The sequence below is a fragment of the Nelusetta ayraudi genome, unplaced genomic scaffold (genome assembly GCF_046127955.1).
Source record: "Nelusetta ayraudi isolate G7.1 ecotype Tasmania unplaced genomic scaffold, CSIRO-AGI_Nayr_v1 ptg000020l, whole genome shotgun sequence".
Lineage (NCBI taxonomy): Eukaryota > Metazoa > Chordata > Actinopteri > Tetraodontiformes > Monacanthidae > Nelusetta > Nelusetta ayraudi.
In genome coordinates this window covers 2,431,546-2,452,450 of record NW_027466070.1, presented here as the reverse complement: position 1 = coordinate 2,452,450, position 20,905 = coordinate 2,431,546, and the positions used below count along the sequence as shown (strand labels likewise).

Genomic DNA, 20,905 nt, shown 5'->3' with positions numbered 1-20,905 from the left:
CGAGTGGATCAAATGTCCATCTACGCCAGGGGTGTCAACCTCAAATACACAGTGGGGCCAAAATTCAAAACTTGGACAAAGTTGCTTCAAAACTGAATATGGAACAAGCAAAGCTTAATACTATACAATTGATAACTTCATATTGCACACATGCAAAATCAAATTGCATGTAAATTAAAAAAAAAAAAAAAAAAAACTCATCAAAATAAATAAAATCTAAGGTAATTGTGTGTCTCTTTTTTATTTGCAGCCTTCTGCAGCCTTTTTCCATGAGCTAATAACAAATGTAAAAAATAAAGTAACAACAAAAAACCAACGAAGCAATAATGATGTCATTTTGCTGACTGAGCAGATTATTCTGGGATTTGTAGTATGACTGGTTACATGTACTGTACAATATCAGCAGGCCAGCTCTCGTCATGATTTTGCATTGGCCTTGAGGGCTAAATTTAATCACACCTGTGATCTGCACCATGAGGATAAAAATCACCCCGGACTTGACAAAAGGTGTCCTTTTGGAAGCATGATGCAAAAACATGGAATGCTGTGAGTTCTCTGTCTGTCTGAGGTGAGGGCCCAGCGTCGCGCTGACAACTACATCGCTGTCCTGCTGCAGTTCTCCGAGGCCGACTCGCTACCCAAACGTCGGAAGGTTGTCAGCGGCCGTGGCTTTACTCGCCTCACGGTGCGTTTCAGATTTCTTTAGCGTGCTGCTGCTTCGCTATGCTCGACCTGCGCTCCGGCCGCGACCTCTCATCTTCTCCAGGCGAGCGTGTGGGTGACGGACGGCCGTCTCTCAGACGCTGTCTGTGCCGAGAGCCGCTGCAGCTGCGGCTGCGGCTGTGGCTGCGGCTGCGGCTGCGGCTGCGGCTGTCTTATCCATCCCCGCAGCGCTCTCGCAGCCAAGGTCGAGATAAAAGGCCGACTTTATTAAGAGCTGTTCAGTCGCCGCCGCCGCCGCCGCCGCCGCCGCCGCCGCTCATCCATCACACGCTATCTCTCTATCTTGCTTTAAACTCTGGCGGTGTAGTCGGAGGCGCCCTGCGGTGCGAACACGGTTTATTTCCTTGGACAAGTGGAAGAGAAAGCGGCTGATCTATCTTTGTTTTCCAGCTACGACGTCAAATGGGTTTGTGTTGGTTCTACCTGAGGACTTCCGAGCGCTTCCAGCTGCTCCAGCAGGATGTTCTTGGTGGCCGTCACTTCTCCCTCCAGCCTGTCGTAGTCCCTCCAGGACCGCTCCAGCTCCTGGGGTTGGGACAAGGGCATGGTTCATAACCTCATCCCTTAAAGAGAGGCAGCAAGAGTCCAGTCTAGTGTGTGTGTGTGTGTGTGTGTGTGTGTGTGTGTGTGACTGACGGCTGTGATCCTGGAGAGCTCCCTGCAGGTGCTGAGCAGGCCGCTCTGCAGCAGGTCCCTCTGCTGGATGACGCCCTGCACGGCGGCCGGGTTCTCGGAGCCCATCTCGATCTCCTGGCTGGCCGACAGCAGCGCCGTCTCCAGGGTGTGCTGGCAGAGACGCACAACGCCATCAGACGCACGCACAAAAAAAAACACACACAAAAAAAATGAAAACAGAACGAAACAGAACAAAACAAAACGCCCACTCGGGGAGCTGGCGGACAAGCAGGACGTCTCAGGCTGCCGCACCTCCAGCAGGGGTGAGAAATTCAGTAAATAAATGAATAGGGAACAGCCTTAAGAAAAAATCCTGAAATTATTATTAAGGCAAGTTTTTTGTTTATTTTCTGTAACAAATTCAAAATCGAGACAGCTGAAAAGCTGTTTTTCGGTTTGTTTGCTTTTTTTTAAGAGCCAAGACTCAAGACTTAAAATATCCAACAAGCATTAACGTCAAACAATCAAAAAAGAAGAAACTGCCACCGGAATTACTGCTTCATTACTCAGACCTCTGCAACAGTCTGTTGTTAAAGACAATGGCAGCATTTTCCTTTGAGTGTACGTGTGTGCAAGCGTCAGCACTACTGTCGGCAGGTCTGTGCACAGTGTGCAGCATCACAGCCTTCCGACAGTCATAATAAATGTAGTGTGACAACAGTTATGCAAGCAGCAGCAGCAGCAGCAGCAGCAGTAGCAGCCGTGAGGGCTGCACTTCGGCAACGATAAACAAGACTTTGTGTGTTTTTCTTGCAGTTGACTTTAATTTCCCTCCGCACACACAGGCCTAAACCCGAGGACGGCGGTTCTACCTTTTCACGGTACATCTGCTGGAGTTTCTCCTCTTGCGTCCGCAGCATTTTGTCCTGCTCACACAGTCGGCTGAGCTTGCTCTGATAGAGAGAGGGAGGAGGGGAGGAGGAGGAGGAGGAGAGGAGGGGGCAGTGAGAGAGAGAAAGACAAAAAAAAAAAACCCACACGAACGAACGAGACACCAGAGGCCGGACTTACATCAATGTCCACCTTGTCCGGCACGCACGAGTAGGCGTGTTTCCTGTAGTCTTCTGGAGCCATCTGTCAGGACGAGAGCAGAGCGCTCAGACGCAGAGCCGTGACACACGCACGCACGCACATCACATCACAGGGTGGAGATCTAATGCAGCGTCATGGCGAGGGAGCGTCCACATGAAACTATCTCGCCCCCTCACCCTCGCCCTCGCCCCCTTTCCCTTATCAGTGCAGCGGTTCGATTGGAAATGCAAGAGGGAGGAAATGCTAACTAATCATGCAGACAGAGAGCGTGAGCTGCGTCCGCAAGCTGTTTGCTTTTCCAAGCCTGCGTCAAATCTGCGGTTGCGTTTCTCCTGCGAGCAGACCGACAGCAAGACGGACCTCCGGAGAGCCGAGAATCACTAAATAACCGACTTAACGCAAAAGCAGAGCTGCTGAAAGGGTAAAAGTACACAAGAAGTCCTTCGGTGTTCGACCATTAAAGCAGCAGCGCTGCAAACCAAAAGGAGCCGTCATATTTTTCTGAACTGCATTGGATCCCAGTGTGAATGTATTCATCGCATATCGCGTCAGCATTTACAAAGGCATTGATGGAAAGGTCTGTAAGTAAAAGGACAGTGTTATTTTTGTGCTGTTACTCGTATGCATTATACTGCAAACACCCAAATGCCTCTGAAATAACGTATTAGAATAGAAACTGGAATTTAACAGCGAGCATAAACCAAAATGGGGCAACCCTGCAGTAAAAGACTGGCCAGTCTACAACCTGCAGGCATCAGCAGGTTTCCTGCCCGGGCCTGAACCGCAGCCATTTTTTTTTTCTGGTCCACAAAACTTTATTTGCTTTGGCAAACGGTGCGCTAAGGTTAACTTCCTCTCTAAGAAGCTCTTTCACTTCAAAACTGGCTGGCCAGCTATTAGAATTCAAGCCCCGGATCAGTGAAGCGTCAGGCAGCTTCTCGCGGGCAATAAATGGCAACAAACTAGCAAGTGCATGTTAGTCTGATTCACAGAGCCCAACTGAAATGCATCTTATTGATCCGGCTCAGCTCGCCTGAATTTCACTGAGGTTTCATGGAAACGTTTGAGCAAACAGATCATATTTATGTAAATGAATTCAGCACAGCTGAAAGTCAAAGAACCCCCCTGTGCCCTGGTCAGGCTGCCTGACCACATGGCAGTCTGATTATCATGGTCATCGTTTGGACTAATGAAAGGACTCATTTCATATTGGACGTCCCTCCATATCAAGCCACCGTCCACAACATTCTGCAGGAAAGCCTTCACACAGAGACCTCCAACACTTCCATCAGGACCAAGAGCCAAGAACTTTTCACTTCTTTTTTTTTCTCTCTATGTTTGTGGCATATTTTCTTTTGTGCTGCCTGCTCGGTTTCGGTGGCAACACTTCCAGATCACTACGAGCAGTTTTGGAGAATGAGGTCATGGCTTAGAGGGTAGGCTTAGAAAAAGACAAAGGAGTCACTGCCCAGATACTTTCAGACCTCCGCACTTTTCTTCCTAGGTGGAACCACACGTACGAACAGTCAAAAGCAGGTGGATGCTAAGGTACCAACGCAGCATTCCACACTGAGACATGCAGGTCGTCCCGCCGCTCGGACAGCGGAGGCGCCGTGCGGTGCAGACATCAGCTGGCGGCCGAACAGGTGGGGGAAATGCAGACCGTTTGCCAGCCAGGTAGCAACGCTGATGAATGACACAGTGAGGGTCACGGGTGGTTGGGGGGGCAGTGGGGTGAGGGAGCAGGGGGGCGGGGGGGGGCTGGGCGACCTTCTGCAGCACTTTTACACCTCCAGAGGTGGTCACAAAAGTGGCAAAGTGGCAAAGTGGTGGTCATTCATCATCGACACACAAGCGGTGGACCTTCCCATCCTTCCAACAATGACGGGTGGCGGGGAGAGGAGAGATGCAAGGGAGAGGGGGCTGAATCTGGTTTCACTCCCTGACTCACTTCCTCACTCACTTCACCTTTTCTGTGATTGACGTTAATAATAATGAAAACTCAGGTTTAATACCGGTGCTCTCTGCTGGGTCTGGGTTAAAAATAAACCCAAAAAAATATCTTAACATCCTGATAGAAAAATATTGACCTACAGGTCTGGCACTTGGTTATATAATGGACTTAAATGTGAGCCGTGAATCACTCATTAGTGTCCCCCCCTGCCAGGTTCAGCTGGCTCTGCGAATCAAAACAGCTACATTCTGTGATAAAGGGTCTGAGAAATTGCACGCTAACCTTGACCGCCCTCGGCGCTGGGAAGTTAAAAAGAAAATGGAAAACCCCCGGCGGCGGTCAAGACGAGACACTCTGCTACATGTATAATGAGGCGCAACCACAGTTACAGCCACAGAGAGAGAGGGAGCTACGACAAACACAGTTTCTATACAGTCAACTACATCCAGCCTGGAGACGAGGCTGAGACTGGAGGACGGGGGGAGGGGGGACACACACAAGATAACACAGCCGCTGCTTCACAAGTCATCCCCATATTGGAATGACTAGTTGAGGGAGGAGCATGGCAGTCAGAAAGCGATGGATGAGGAGGCGCCGGCAGTACAAAACAATACAGGGAGACCAGTTCTGAGATGCCATGAGGACTGGGACACCGGGGCGGGGAGCATTTGCACGACAGCGACCAGTGAGGAGGATGAGGTGACACAGAGCCTTCGGCCGGCCTTACTTGCTGGTAAAGTTGAGGCCTCGGGGCAGAGTTCTCAATCAAAGTGTGAGTCATGGCGATTAAAGGGTCATTTTCCTTCATCTAGTCCAGTGTGGAGAGGAGCGACATGGCGTCAGTGTCATTTTGAATGGAAAAAGACTTTTCTTTTCTTTTGTTTTTTTGTTTTTTTAGTTCAGAGACAACAGCGTCAGAGCCTCAGGGTTGGATGCAGCAGCAGCAGCAATGGCGGCGGGAAAACAATAACTTCTTGTCAAAGAGAAGGGCGGTGACAGTGGCGCGAGGCCAATAATACTCCAGTGTAAAACACACCTGCGCCATTGGTTAATTGTTTAAAGGCAGCGGCGCTGGACGGTTGGGCCGTGGAGTCAAGACTCTAACTCAGGGCTTATATTATTTGTCTTAGCTGAGGAGAGATTCTCTGCAGCTTCAATTTCAGGTAGAACACAATATTCACTTCAGCTTCAGTTCAGAACACCAATAAATAAAGTACATAAAGGTTGAGATGCACACCATCTTGTTGTATGTATTAAAGACATATACTGCATTCAGCCTCTGAGTGATTTTCAGTGACTTCAGATTATGTATTCACAAACTGAGCCAACCAGCTAAGGACATAAATAATAAGTGGCGTGACTCTGGGTCGGCGCTTTGAAGATGTGAGGGTAAACTTTGCTAACATGAAATAAATACACAAACAAGTTTGGTAACAACAGAGGTTCTGATCTATTAAAAAACAACAACTTGGCACTTGATGAGAGGACAGCACGATCACAGAGGGCCATGCGGTCATGCACCACCCCACCTGATTGTCCAAATACATGAGGTTCCTTTGCAGGTGATGGGAGAGAATGTCGCCCTGAGGTCAGCAGCACAAAGAAGAGGATAGAGAGAGAGCAGCGTTAAGAGTGAGACAGGACAAACCGGGACGTCGTCATTCTCCTCCAGTCTCTGGCTAGACACCGAGGCATGCACTGCACTGCACTGCACTGCACTGCACTGCACGGCACACGACACCCAAAGAAAAGTGGAGCAGGCCGGACAAGTAAAGGTGATGAAAAACACTGCAGGATGAATGGCGGTGAAAAGAATGACGGTGCTCAAGAAAAAGAAAAAAAGGAAAAAGAAAAACCTTCAGTTTGCTGGAATGTCAATATGCCCTGAGAGCATCCTGCATGCTTGACAACAGTAATATCGCGATGAGAAAAGTGGAAAAACCAGTCGCCGTTGACTGTGATGGCACCAGGACTCTTTGTTTTTGCTCGCGCCAGCTAAAACTTTGGCTAAGAACCAATCAAGGTGATTATGAATCTAAATCCTTCCGGGCCGAACATCCTCCACCTCGGCCCCCGCTGACCCACATCGTTCCGCCATCAAATCAGCGGTTTGAGGTCTCGGAAGAGCCTTAAAAACACTGAAATCCTGATTTAACGTTTTTCCCAGTGCCAGCGGCCTTGACCTCCTGAGCCGTTCCCTCTTTAAGCTCGACGAAGGGCTTTAAAATTTCACTTCTAGCTAACATCTGTCTGGGGCGTCTTCACCAGAGAGACAAAGTGACTCTATTAGGGCTCGCTGGACTGAGGCGAGCGCAAAATGGAAAAACAACTGGATTAACGGCGACAAACATGTTAGATAATGGTTCCAGAATGAGATCACTTCCCTGCTGGGCGGATTCTTGCTGCTGAGGCTACCTCACCTAAAGTTGCTGTGTGTGTGCAGACCAAACTAAACAAAGAAAATAAAAATAAAAACACAGCAAAATAAAACAAACAAAAAAAAACCCACTGGACGCTGATGAAAAATGCAGATGGGCAAACACAGCACGAGCCGGCACGCAGTGCGGCCGCGGGCGTCTCCGGAGGCCTGACCTGTGAGTTGTCTCCGTCCACGTTAAGTTGCATAAGCTGTGCTACCGTGTGATCCCGGATACTGTTTAGCTCGGCCTGCTGCCGCCGCAGCTTTATCAGCAGCAGAGTTAGTTCCTCGGGCTGCAAGGGCCGGAGGGAAGCATGAAGGAGGGGCGGGGGGGGAGGGGGAGTGGGCGCACACGGAGGAGAGAAGGGGGGAGGGAGGCGCGATGGAAGCGGGAGGGAGAAAGGAGAAGAGAGCACAGCGGGAGAGGAGGTTTAGTAGCGGCGGACGTTAGGCGCTGAGGTGAGCAGAGGCCTCGTCAAGGTAGCGGCTCTTCATGCAGCTCAGGACAAAGAGATTAGCCGAGGCGTTAGCATGGACACCACGGCATGCAGTCGGAGCGGTCCGGGGGACGGACGGGGGGGGGGGGGGACCATTTACGTGAAAATCCAGTTCACACTTTAGAGGCAGCATGAGGACACCGTGTTGTGGATTTGACATAAATTCCTGATCTGGCTTAGAGAGCCGCGAGTGACGGGGTGGGGGGGCTTTGCGAGTGGAAGAAGGTGGACATACTTCCAAATCCCCCCCGCTCCAAACATACAGTGTGTCTGAGCTGAAACCTAAAGCTGCCCAGGAAAACTTTCCTGTCCTTCCAAAAAAGGAGGTGAAGGGCATGAAGGAGGGAGATGGGAGGCGCTGGTGGGAGGAGCCTCACTGCAGGAAGAAGAAGCTGATTAACTGGTCCTGAGACGACCTCATGCTGCACACTGAGACTGTGGTCCGTCCAAGGAAACTCTCCAGAAATAATAATTAAAAAAAACAAAGATGACCCTTGACTTCATTTGTGTGCTTCTCTTTTAGAAATTAAGCACATAATTGCCCCTGGGTGATGTCACAAAGGGGCATCGGTACCTGAGGCAGGTGAGTAACCCTTACAAACTTTCAGGCACAACAGCAGAGAATCAGTTTCAGCGTCAAACTGAGGGCTAAATTAGCTGTCTAGCTAATTGACTGTGAATCTGCCTGAGATTCAGAGGAGATGTGGGACCTTAAATCCAAGCAGCTAAGTATTCCACACTGGCGCGTGCCCGACGGATGTTAAGTCACACTGTCGAGCTGCCTTGGGGACGAGGTGGGTGGAGGTGTGTGTATGTGTGTGTGTGTGTGTGTGTGTGTGTGTGTGTGTGTGGGGGGGGGGGGGGCTCTTACTGTCTTGCCGTGAAGCGACTGGGCTGTGATGGTCTGAATGGGAATCCCCGCAGGCATCGACCTCCGATCCGGCTGGTAACCGTACTGCGGGATTAGAGGGAGGGAGCGGAATTAAACACACACACACACACAAGACAGGCAGGTTGGGCCATGTGACGCCGGCCCGGCCGCACCCACACTCACTCTGCTGTGCTGCGGCCGGTGTCGGCGCTCCAGGCTCAGGTCCCGGCGGTAGACGGGCGACGAGACCTCGGAGCGGGCGCTGAGCATGTTGTAGGAGTGGACGGGCGAGTAGCCGCGGTACATGGAGAGCGAGCCGTGGGAGGGCGAGGGCGGGATGGAGTGGCTGGGCGGCGCGGCGTGCTCCGACAGGTTGATCATGGTCTTGGGGCTCGCCATGTTGCTGTAGAGGCCGCTGGAGTGGCGGGCGTACGACTGGCGCTGCTGCCACTCGAACAGCTGCCACATGGTGTCGTCGCGCATGGAGCGCCGCTTGTCGGCCGTCGACGGGCCCAGCGCCTGCTCGTACAGCGACGGCGACAGGCTGCAGATGCTGTCGCGCTGCGCCAGGCTGTTGCGCGGGATGCTGCAGTAGCCGTCGCCGTAGTGGGGCATGTAGGGCACCCGGTGGCTCGGCAGGTTCCTGGGCAGCGTCTGGTAGGAGGAGACACTGAGGAGGCCAAGAGAGAGAGAGAGAGAGGGAGAGAGAGAGAGAGAGAGAGAGAGGGAGAGGGAGAGAGAATTTGATATGAGTGTGTTCATGAATTATTAGTTACATTATTATTATTATTAGTAGTAGTAGTAGTAGTAGTAGTAGCAGTAATGGTGGTATTGCTGTTGTATCGTGAATCAAGTAATAACATAGTAATAATGATTTTATTCTTCTGATAATAATATTGGCATATTAGCTGTGCATGCTGAGCATTTTTTGTATACTTTTCACTGATAAAGCATCATTAATACATACAATTTATAATTATTGGTTTTTATTATTTATTTCTTAAAATTATTATAATTTATTACATCAGGATTGTCATTGCTGGCAAAATAAAGGCTTCCATTGTTGCAATAAGTGTTCATAATGAGTGTTACACCGGTACAATGTTATTAAAAGGGAGTTTTCGCGAACACTGTGTGGGTGGGATGGTGGTCGAAGGCCTTCTGCATGCTGTAGGTGACTGTGTCTGGGGCTCTGTGTGAATCAATTGGTTCTAATTTGTTACATCCTCTGCTTTGCTGTGATCAAAGTGGGAACGAGACTCTGGATTTCAGAGATGGTTTTGGGTTTTGGACCTCTCTGTTTCAAAAGATCCGCACGGGACAATTTAGACGGTTCCAAGGGACAACAAAGCTATGAAAGTCTCACCGCCCTCCCATCCCCAGTGAAAAGTTCAAAGTCAGTTCAGCTGGCACCGAGAGAGCTTCCCACTGACACCGGCTGACAGATTGTGACTAAAAAGCTCATAGGCCTGTAAAACCCAGAAGCATTAATAAAATAAAAATGGGAGTAAATGGCAAGAGAGTGGACGCAAAAGCAAACATCATCCTGGGGGGCACGGGCGTATTAAAAACAGTGTCTTTCAGGGAGATGAATGGAGACAGTGGTCAGCTATCACCGGGAAGGCAGAGGCCTTTTAATCCACCATCATCTTCTGTGCTGAGGACATGCTAAAAACAAATCTGTCCCCTCAGAAAAAAAGAAAAAGAAAGAAAAAAAAAAAAAACACAAAGATGAAAGTGCAGGCAAGGAGAGGAGGTTGTGTCAAGCACGAGCTCGAGCCAGCTGGTTATAAAAAAGACAGACATATGGCGGGACAGACACGCCCACAGACAGCGTGGGCAGACAGACAGACAGACAGACAGACAGACAGACAGACAGGTTGCAGGGGTGACTTTAATCCCACTATAAACTGCAACTCTCCCAACAGGGTTCGGAGACAGGAGCCGCGGCTAAAAGCTCCAAAAGCTATTCTCCTTAATCCCCCGGTTCTGGCATTTATTAGCGCCCGCAGTGCAACCAAGATGCATTCATTTCATTTTTGACTGAGACAAAGAAATGAGACGACAAACAAACAGGACTGCAGTTGCCTCCCCAACTTTCTCTGTTGACTCCCTCCGAGGCAGAACGCCGCAGAGCTTCTGCCGACTGTGACGGTAACGCAGCGGCGGAGCAGGAGCAGGAGGAGGATGTGAACCATGTGACACAAATGTGACAAGTACAAACATTGATACCAAAAGATGTTCGTGAACAACAACGAGACGCCTCGGCCAGCACTTGTCCTGCGGAACACTGAGCAGCCACACCCACATTTTGTCATGTCGCTTAGAGGTCAGATTTAAAATGATTTCAAAGTGCGGCTGTGGCGATTAATTAACTGGCGTTCATAGCGACGGCGCTTTTTGATCCTTCGATGTCGGCTCTTCCTATCATTGTGAAGCAAACCAAGCGTTGGATTGTTCACCCACTAATCGGGAACGTGAGCTGGGTTTAGACCGCCGTGAGACAGGTTAGTCTTACCCTACTGACGATGTGTTGGGGCAATAGAAAGCCTGCTAGTAACCCTGTGAAAGATGGCACAAAACTGTATTGACGGTGCCACACATGAAGAATTTACTAACGATTCTTGTTTTTCTTTACAACGTGCCGCCAGCCTGTTGCTGAGTACCACAGAGGAAGGAAGTCCACACAAGTTGCTGGAGGCTGTAAACAGAGGGCTAATGGTTCCGCTTCATGGAACTTTTGGGCAATTAATGAGCACGAGAGGCCACTTTCCTGGAGTGCGCTGGGATGAAAAGTAGTTCTGATATTGGAACTTTAAATCGCTTAAGAGGTGGGTGAATATTTATGATGTACAGCATTCATTGAAGCATTTCTAAACTCTGACTGACCTCCTGGCGTCGTCGTCCTGGCCGCGTCCCCTCTGCGTGCGGACCCACTGCTCCAGCTGCTGCATGGAGCTGGTCCTGCTGAGCGAGCGGTCCGGCTCCAGGGGGGCGGGGCTTCTGTGCGGAGGGACCCCGGTGCCGTTGGCCGGACACGGCTCCTCCGACCCGTTGACCTGAGGGCTGCGGTGCGGCCCGTCCGTCTCGGCCGCCCCAGTCTGTGGGGGCGGGGCGTTGGCGGCTGCGGCCTTGACGGCGGCCGCCTGCGCCGGCTGCAGCTTGATGCTGTTGATCTTGGTGAGCGGCCGCTCGCGCTCCGCCCCCTCCTTGTGGAAGCCGTAGCGCTCGGCGTCCCACTGCTTCCTGTCCTCCTCGGCGGCGGCGGCGGCAGCGGCGGCGGCGGCGTGCTCGCGGTCAGCCTCTCGGTTGCGCTCGTTGTTGTGGATTTCGGGCTGAGTGAGCGGAGCCTTGTTGTTGTTGGCCACGTGGTTGGTCTCCTGGGGGCCGCACTGCGCCACGTTATTGACGTTGCCCGACCTAGTCAGGAAGACACGGGGGAGACTTTTTGGAAAACAGTAAACGTTTCAGGGGAAAAAAAAAAAAAAAAAACTAATTTGAAGTTCGGTATTTAAGGTATCCCGCTGCTTCCATAAATATTGGACTTCCTGGAAAAGTGGCGGTGCAAAACAGCAGCTAATTAGGAGCAAGACCCTTGCTGCTCTGTGTATATTCTTATATATATGAGAACCGTTCCAAGCGGAGGAAAACCAAATTACTTTTATTGTACCGCAAGTATAGACTTTTATCAGTGTATTTATGGGAAGTACGTTAAGCTTCACTGATTTAAATGCAACCTGGGCCTTTAAAGCAGCACCAAAGGAAACTCTGCCGTGGCAGTCGAACCAAAGCGAAGCTGCGGGAAACCAAACCAGATATGTCCAATAAAACGTCCCAGGGCTGCTGCTCCCTCCCTGCTAATCTGGTCTGAGGGTGTTTTCTAGAGCGACTCTCTGCAGCCCAGCGCTCCTCTGGGAGGTCTCCTGGGGTAACAGACACCGCTGCTCGTCACCCTGGGACCGGCTCAAGGTCACAGCCTCGTCTTCGCACCGTGCGGCTCGCCGGCTTCCAGACAGGAGGGAGATAAGCAGAGGAACTTCCTCAGAGTTTCCACTTGTTTCCTTCTTTTTTTTTTAAAGAGCCTCGCTCGTCACGTAATGTCTCCTCCAGCTGCGTGTGGACCCACACCTGGGCCTGCGAGGGGCCCCGCGAGCACCGATTTTTAGTGGCCAACGAGTGCTGACTCTTTTTAACAGCTGTGACAAAGCCCATTAATGCGGACAGAATAAAAATGCTCCAACTACTTGAATGCGTTGGCAACATTCCGGCCTGGAACCGCCTGATTTGGCAGAACGGTTGCTGCTGCTGCTGCTGCTGCTGCTGCTGCTGCTGCCGTGTAATTACAAAGCACTTTGCCATTACGCCTCTGCCTGGCCATGTAAAAGCAGGGCATTAGACAGGCAGGCTCCAAATGACTGACACTTAACATAGTTTAGAATAAAAAAAAATAAAGAAAAAATGTGGGGAAACAGCATCAAGATGAGAGAGCGACTGATCGGTCACTCATCCCATACGAAACATCTCTGCATTGTGTAACGTTGTGCGCACATTTTGCCAATGGTGAGCACATCACTCCATTGAACCTGACAGTAAAGTAAATAAATAGATAAACAACAGTGGAGGCTAAGCCGCTGCGTCAGCGCGTGCAGGATCTCGGTAAATATAGAAAATGAAAGGCGACGCTAATCCTGCGTGTTTGAGGCGCTGCTACACAACCTGCTTTAGCTAAATGCCCCCCCCCCTCCCACCCACACTCCCCCCATTCATAATTTTAGATGAGCGGCTAGCGAAGTCCAACCCTCTCACACACCTCTTGACCGGCTCGGCTTGCAACAGCGCCGCGTCCGTCATGACTCTCATCCACGACTCCATCTCTTTGTCCGTGTCGGTGCAGAAATAGTACGTCCGCATGTTGGGATGTGCGGCCTGGACGTGGGCGGGAGGGGGGTGGGGACACGGACAGAGGTTAACCTGGAAGAGAGGGAGGAGGCGGGGGAGGAGAGGGAGGAGGAGGGACGGTTAGAACGTTATCAGCCGCGGCCACATCAGTGGAAACGGCGTGTTTGAGACGCGGCTCTGAAACGAGGGCGGTAAATGTGTCGAGGAGGACTTACTGCGCTCGCTGCTGGGTGACAGGCACATTGTTGCTCCGTTTGCGTGCAGGGAACACACCAGGGCATTGTTACAGCCAGACAGCAAGAAGAGAAAAGCGGCTTGTTAGAGACCAACGTCACAATCTGACCAAAAAACATTTCATTAGTTCACTTTATTTAAAAAAAAAAAAAAAAAGTTCCCGCTGACGGAGATTCAAAGAAGAAAACACCAAAGCCCCCCGAGTGGATCGCTGCCACGTTTCGTGCCCCGCTCTCGTCTTTTCTCACTTCCACTGAATCCCCTTGCAAGCCATCAGAGTGGGAGCTGCAGTAGCAGCAGGGGGAGGGGGAGGGGAAGGAGGAGGAGGTGGGAGGGGGGAGGAGGAAGGAGGGAGGCGGGAGGAGGGAGGAGGCCGTGTGGTCGGGGAGACCTTGAGCAGACTCCAAGGCGTCTGAGTTTGGCTGCGCTTGGCAGGTCAACGTTGTTGTCTCTCAGGGCTTTTATACGAAGGAAGTTGTCGTCCAACACTGTACACACCAGCCGGGGCCCATAAAATACGCCTGCCGCACTAAAACTTGGGGTTTCTGAGGCTGCAAAGACTGCAAAGTGAGGTCCGCAGCACCGGCCTGTTGAGCAGAAGCCGTGTGCAGGCGCTGAAAGCTCGCCCTATTTTTTATTTTTATTTTTGAATTTATCAGAACATGGAAATCAGACTTTTATCTCTGTGTGGTCCAAAAGCACTCGCCGCTAGAACGTGCCGTACAACAACGTTTCCCCTGACGATGGAAACACACACTGACCTTAAAGGCATATTTCCTGTTGATGTGGTCGTCCACAGACAGCATGGAGACGTGGAAGCTGGGCAGCAGAATGCTGCCGAGTATCCCCTCCTCTTTCTCATCTGCACGGACAGAAAACAAACAAGTCAACCTGCTGCAACTCTGCCGGTCAACCTCATGCTCTGCTTATAAAAAACGCATCATGGATTACAATAAACAGTGGCACAAATGCTAAAAGGGAAATTGTGTGAGTTGCAAGGTATATATATAAAAAAAAAAAAAAAAGTGATGCGTTGGTCAGATGAGCAGAGTCCAATCAGCAGAAAAGAAGAGCATTGATTTAATGTCCGATGCGGCTCCGCCTGCGCTAATCCTCATTAAGTTAGCAGACTGGGCTTCACATTGAAAATGGAACACTCTCCACAGGGGGGATTAGAGCGAGTCCCAAGTTTTAAGCAGAAAATTGCTCAGCCTCCTAATTTGTCACGACTAATCTGCTCTGCTTACCTAAAACAGTGCACGAAAACAGAGCGCGTCCAGCAACAGGCCCTACAGAGGCAGGGCGAGCCTCAATTTGCAGGGAAATTAATGTTGTTTTTTGTTTTTGCTTTGTTTTATTTTTTTTTTGGTCGATCCACAGATTAAATGTGAAGGTCTTCAGCTGACAACAAAGAACTCGATCTTCCTTTCAGCAGAAGTGGCTTTGGATAATTCCGAGTTTTAGTGGATAAGCAAACGGAATGAACTTCACAAAACAGCGAACGACTTCCACTCGGCTTTTCAAAAGGGGAATAAACGCCGGGGTGACGTGAGGATGTTTGACGGCCCGAATCCTGAGTGCTGAACTCTGGACAATTGACGCATTGATCATTAACGCCGGCATCAGCTGAACCTGCGGCCCACCGCATTTATTTATTTAATCACTGAGTCATTCGCCTGGCTGCCGGAGCGCCACCGGTGAGGACTTAGCGGCGCAGCCTCCGGACGTTGGCTAATGCTGCGGCCGGGATTGCAGCCGCACAATAATAGCCTGATAGCGCTGACAGATAGCAGTTGGATCGTCTGTGTGAGGGGGCAGCGAGGGGTCGCGACCCCCCCGCTCTGCTGATGGACGGATTTCTGGACGTGGATGGAGCCTTTTGGGATTGCTGCTACTGTCATACTGTTGTTTGCTTTGACAGCCAGTCGGTGGGGGCGGAAACGGGGAGACGGAAGCAGCAGACAACAGTAATAACACAGACCGGGCGTCGTTGCGGTCAGCAGCAGCCACTCGACTCCATCTGCATGAAGCGAGCGCCGGGCCAATTTGAAAGTGGGTATTTGCGCCTACGGGACATTTCTGCGGCCGCAGCCCATCAGCGGACCTGCTCTTTATTTACCTGACAGCCTCAGTGATCCACAGTAACCATCTCGCTAGCCTTTTTTTTTTGTTTTGTTTTTTATTGGGTTTTTTTATAAATAGGAAAAGCTTTCAAAGTTCTCTCGGAACAGCTGTGTCAATATTTGACATGGACATGAGTGCTGGCTCAGGGAGGGTTAGACCATCGCAAGTCAATAGCAACACAGCAAATAGCCTGTCAGAAAAAAAAACAACACTGCATCTGTCTCCCTACATCAGGAACAGGATGGCCTGCAGAGAAGGACAGATTTTATCTTTCATTTTTAAAATCATCAAACACACACACACACACACACACACACACACACACACACACAAACGAGGACGCACTCGTGTGTTAGCCGGTCAGAGCAACACAGCCATTCCTCTTTAATTTCCATGGCAACAGCCAAGGCCTTAACAAATCTCAGTGTCAAGAGACGTATCTCAAGCCGCGACGTGCCGGGATATTATTTCACACCGCTCGCATTTCAAGTCGGAGACTCTGATGGCAAAAACATCACTGCGGACCGATAATTCACCAGCCGTCTCTGGTGAAACTGGAGCTGAGCTGAGTGAGAGAGACAGAGAGACAGAGAGAGAGAGAGAGAGAGAGGGAGAGGGAGAGAGAGAGACAGAGAGAGACAGAGACAGAGAGAGACAGAGAGAGAGAGAGAGAGAGAGAGAGAGAGAGAGAGAGGGAGAGAGAGACAGAGAGAGAGAGGGAGAGAGAGACAGAGAGAGAGACAGAGAGGGAGAGAGAGAGGGAGAGCAGGACCCACCTCGGTAGTAGAAGAGACACAGGTCGGACAGCACGAACCACCTCTTCTTCCACAGCTTCATTCCTGTGCTGTCCTGAGAAACAAATGGACGGAGTTAGAACAAGAACTGACTGAAATAACCACAATTGCAAATTTCAACAATGCGATTTTCTGTTTGCTGTGTGGCTCATTTGCGAGCAACAACAACCTGGAACAGAACTTTGCTCCACAACAGCAGCGAGCATCCATGTAAAAAGTGTTTAACACCAGTGTACCTAAAAAACCCTTGACCCGGCAAACTGACTCTGACACACTGTCAGAAGGATCCGGCTCAGCTCAATCTCCGCTAAGTCAGAGGGGCAAACTGTTCAGCCAGAGGAGGAGGAGGAGGAGGTGGAGGAGGAGGAGGTGGAGGAGGAGAAAAGGAGAAGAAGAAGAAGAAGAAGAAGAAGAAGAAGAAGAAGATTTTTTTTTTTTTTTTTTTTTTACAACCACACTACAAAAACAAAAAACAAAAATGAGGCACCTTTTTACAGACATCAAATTTATGAAAAAATAGATAAATAAATATGACCATCTAATCTTTCAGTGCATCAGAAAAAAAGAGAATTCATCATTTAAAATAGCACACTAAATGTTTTTATGGCACCAGATTGTTGATGTTGAAGCCCTCGAGGTCGTTCATCATTTTAAAAAAACAAAGTTCCAGGTGGATTCTGCTATGAAGGTTGTGGCACCAAAAAAAAGAAGAAGAACAACAAGTAGGAGAAGGCAGAAGGAGACAGAGAAGAAGACCGAGAAGGAGACAGAGGAGATAGAGAAGGAGAAGGAGAAGGAGACAGAGGAGATAGAGAAGGAGAAGGAGAAGGAGACAGAGGAGACAGAGAAGGAGAAGGAGAAGAAGGAGAAGGAGAAGGAGCTGATTATTTCCTGAACCTGGTTCTGACCCTCACCCCACTTTAGGGAGTCTGCTGGACGGTGAGTGAAACAACATGAATGGTTGAAATGAGGGTTGATGATCCAGAGAATTCCTGGGCATCACCTTCATGGTTGTGGAAGGGGGGGGGGGGGGGGGTGTCACATCCAGAGGGAGTCTGGAGCGGAGACGCTGCTCTTAAGTGAGGCGTTTTCAGCATCTGCTCAGGGAGCCTCAGGGGCAACGGCCACATCGTTCTGGGCAAAAGGCTCTCCAGCGGACCCCCGGAGAACGCCTTGGGGTTCTCCAAGAGGAGCAGGAACATCCTGCAGGCCCGGATGCCACCACAACCCCATGTCGATGAAGTGGTAGAAAACAGGTGGATGGTTGGATGAAGGGAGGCAGGGAAGGATAAAACCAAAACCATAACTCATAAGCTAACACACGTATGGTCTGTATTAAAACATGGGGGGGGGGGTATAAAGAATTCAAGATTCCTTTATTGTCATTCAGACTAAAATACCAGACAGGTACACAGCAGAAGGAAGTCTCGCTGTGATTGGCTCAGGACGGTACAAAACAACAGCGGTTTTCCGTTCTTCTGTTATTTCAGTCCTTTTAAGGACGCGTTCCTCAAGAGACGACTATGAAGCATTTCCTCTTCAGTAGGTCTTTTGTATCGACACTCTGAGATCTAAGGGGAGGGGGCGGGGTTTCAGGCTGCTGACTGGAGAGAAAGAGAAGGAAGGGTGAGGAAAAGGGTATTAAGAGCCCCCCCTCCTCCCCCGCCGGACTCCCACCCATTTATTGGAGTCCTCAACAGCGGATTCCACCCGGGGGAGGAGAGCGAGCAGGAGGAAGGGACCTCAACCAGTCTGTCATTATGGTCAAACAGCATGCGGGCTGCAGTTTGCTCGGGATGGAAACTCACTTCCACCAAGCGGTGGATGTTAAACTCATTAGTGCCGAGCCGGCGGAACCAGATGCTGCTCCGTGCGCGTCTGAACGGAGGGACAAAACATATCGAATTGATTCAAACTACCTGAAGAAATATGGAGCTCCTGGTATTAAAGTGTCCTAGCCGTGTATAAAGCCTTTTATCGGACCATCTGTCAGATCTCACTTTGCTTTTTTTGAAGAAGAAAAAATAAAGTTCCACCATAATATCAATCATTTTGTCATTTTACTCCCAGCGGGTCAACAGCAGCGGGGCTGCAGCTTTTCCACGGCTGTTCCAACCACCTCAATGGCTCCCAGCTTTCAATGAGTCTCAGAAGTAAAAGTGCAAATCCAGCCATTATTTCCATGTAGCAGATTTGCGAGTCTTTTTTTTTAATTTTGTTTTTGATGTGCGTCACCCCAACCGAGGCTTCCAAAGGAAAAGCGGCAGGCAGCTGCGCCGTAGGAAGCCGTCATGTGCTGCTTCATGGAGCTGCACCGGGAGGCCGCAATCAAAGCTAAATGAGTCTCCCACTTGAGAATCATGAGAGGGGTCCGAGTCTGGCCCAGAGCGGCCCGAAGACCCCCCCGTTGAAACCCTTGGGTGAGTAACCAAGGAGCCGTGATGAGGGATCGGCATTTAAACGGTGGACGACTGGCCGAGCAGAGGCAGCGGACAAAGAGAGGCTTTAGGTCCTGCGAGACATCAAAAAAGCCTCTTTTGTGGCTGCGGCTGAGTCGGAGTCTTCCGGGAGAGATTTTGTGTCTTTTGTGTCGCTCTACCAATGAAAGTTTAAGAAAATAATGTAAAAAAGAAATATATATATATATATATATATAAAAATAGATAAAAGAGTTTGTAAGATAAAAAAGTCTGAAAAAAAGACTATCATTGTAAAGTTGCTAAACAGAAACCTGAGAATGAACTAGTTTCTCTTGGCAGCGGTGCACTCATTAGTGACAAAAGGCTGCTGGGCCACTGAGGCATCAACCGGTTACTTTCTCAGATGCAGCTGCTCAAAGTGCTGCGGATTCATCTCCTGGCTGCTCACCTGTTTGTAAAGCCAGTTCCTCTTGATGACCGGGGCACTCGGGTTCCGTCTGATGGAGTTGGACCTCTTCCCAAAGTTGTGGATTTTTTTGGAGGGCCTCGAGGGCTGCAGACACAGTAGAGAAGCATCATGGGATCAATCCATTAAAAACATCTTTCTCAGACCTTTCTGCAGAGCGCGTCTGATCCCATTAGCTCTCCACTGTTCTCTCCCCCAGGTCAACGGTCACGCCCGGCAAATCCCGTCTCCATGCGTGTCACTCACTCTTCCTGCCGGGCTGCTGGAGTTGGCGGCGCAGTCCGAGCCGCCCGTCGGGTTGGAGGCCTCGCTCATGGTGCTCAGCTCCTTCTTCTCATTCGCCGGCGCTTTGGAGACGGATCTGAGTGAAAGGCGAGACACGACAGGCATATCAGGGAACCGTCGCAGTCAAGAGATTTGCATGCAATGACCCAAGTTTAAAAATAAAAAATAAAAAAAGAGGACGATGAGAGGAAGCCCACTCGACAGTGTTTCCCAAACACTGCTGTGGTGCTCAAACTCTCAATAATGAGATCTCAACATGGGCCAAGGAATCAAGCCAATTATTCCCAGCGTGTCACTGCCAATACGTTCCCACAGCCTCCGACGGCCTTAAACGATCTGCGATCGCCGCCTGACAAGCTGAAACTGCGGCAGTGGACGTAGCCTGGAAAAGACATTTTACAGGGGAAAAAAAAAAAAAGCTGCGGCCCGTACTGTTCCAACGAGCGGGCAGCGGGACACCTTGTGAAACCGGCCGCCTCCGGCCCGCTGGGATGTCCTACATTCTTCAGCGTTGTGGTCTGGGAGGAACGGGACGGGAAAAACCAAAGTAGAGCAGGAAGACTGTAGCAGCAGCAGCAGCAGCAGCAGCAGCAGCAGCAGCAGCAGCAGCAGCCTCAGCGCGGGGACGTGGATTCTGTTGGCCTGATTTCAGGTCACTGAGTAAAGAGGAGAAAGTGCCACGGCTGCAGCCTGCAGCCTGATTGCCAGCAGGTCAGTGAGATTCACTTTGAGCTGCTTTGTGGTGTCCAGACACAAGCTGGAAAACAATAAGTCTGTAAAATGCTACAAAAACCACTCCTTCCATAATTAGGTTTTGCCTCGTAATGCACAACATGCAGTGGATTCATTGCCTTGCAGCAAAGTCGACACGTCACACAACCTGCCAGACGCAAAGGTTTGAATTAGGAATGCAGGAGGCAACAAAGTGAATAACTACAAACTTGAGATCTTGGAGCCACTGAGGAGAAGGTCACAGCACCCCCACCCCTAATGATTAGAGCTGAAGAAGGGGAGGAAACATTCCTGCAGACACAATCAACGGCGTTGTTGACTGGACGAGTGGCTGACGGAGGATCTCTGGGGTCGGACGTCGTTTCCAAAGTAGCTGCTTGTGCAGTTTGATAACCAGCTGCTGAAGAAGAGTCTCCGTCCGTGAGTCACTGCCAGCGAGCGCTCTTCACAGACTTTCAGCAGGCAGGATCCTGAGTGAACCATAATCTATGGTGTGTGCGTGTGTGTGTGTGTGTGTGTGTGTGTGTGTGTGTGTGTGTGTGTGTGTGTGTGTGTGCGTGTGTTCATTCGCATAAACTGCAGCGTTATGGATTTGCTGTTCATCGATGCAGACATCCAGAGCTTGACTGGATTGGTTGTTTGCACTGCACTGCTGATAAATACTGAAGAAAACATTTCATATGAAAGCTCTCTCTGGATTGTCTATGGGAAACCTCCCTCTTTGTCTTCCTCTCCCTCCCAACTGGTTGTGTCACTTGTCCATCCCCACAACAACGCGTG

At 50.2% G+C, this 20,905-nt stretch overlaps 1 protein-coding gene across 5 annotated transcripts in view; it reads right to left on the bottom strand.

The window, feature by feature from the left end:
* The window catches only part of plekha5 (pleckstrin homology domain containing, family A member 5), a 70,172-nt gene that overhangs the window by 7,565 nt on the left and 41,702 nt on the right, over positions 1–20,905 (bottom strand). For 3 of the 5 annotated variants that reach the window (XM_076027410.1, XM_076027411.1, XM_076027413.1), the window contains exons 6-17: positions 19,355–19,469; positions 19,091–19,195; positions 16,205–16,277; positions 14,066–14,166; positions 12,982–13,097; positions 11,061–11,591; positions 8,355–8,841; positions 8,172–8,255; positions 2,410–2,472; positions 2,211–2,291; positions 1,360–1,509; positions 1,147–1,248 (exon numbers count right to left, since the gene is read on the bottom strand). In XM_076027410.1, the coding sequence (XP_075883525.1) occupies positions 1,147–1,248; positions 1,360–1,509; positions 2,211–2,291; positions 2,410–2,472; positions 8,172–8,255; positions 8,355–8,841; positions 11,061–11,591; positions 12,982–13,097; positions 14,066–14,166; positions 16,205–16,277; positions 19,091–19,195; positions 19,355–19,469 (2,008 nt within the window). Of the gene's footprint in view, positions 1–1,146; positions 1,249–1,359; positions 1,510–2,210; positions 2,292–2,409; positions 2,473–5,111; positions 5,193–5,913; positions 5,968–6,976; positions 7,097–8,171; positions 8,256–8,354; positions 8,842–11,060; positions 11,592–12,981; positions 13,098–14,065; positions 14,167–16,204; positions 16,278–19,090; positions 19,196–19,354; positions 19,470–20,905 lie in introns of all 5 variants that reach the window. The other 2 variants (XM_076027409.1, XM_076027412.1) reach the window with 1 other exon arrangement.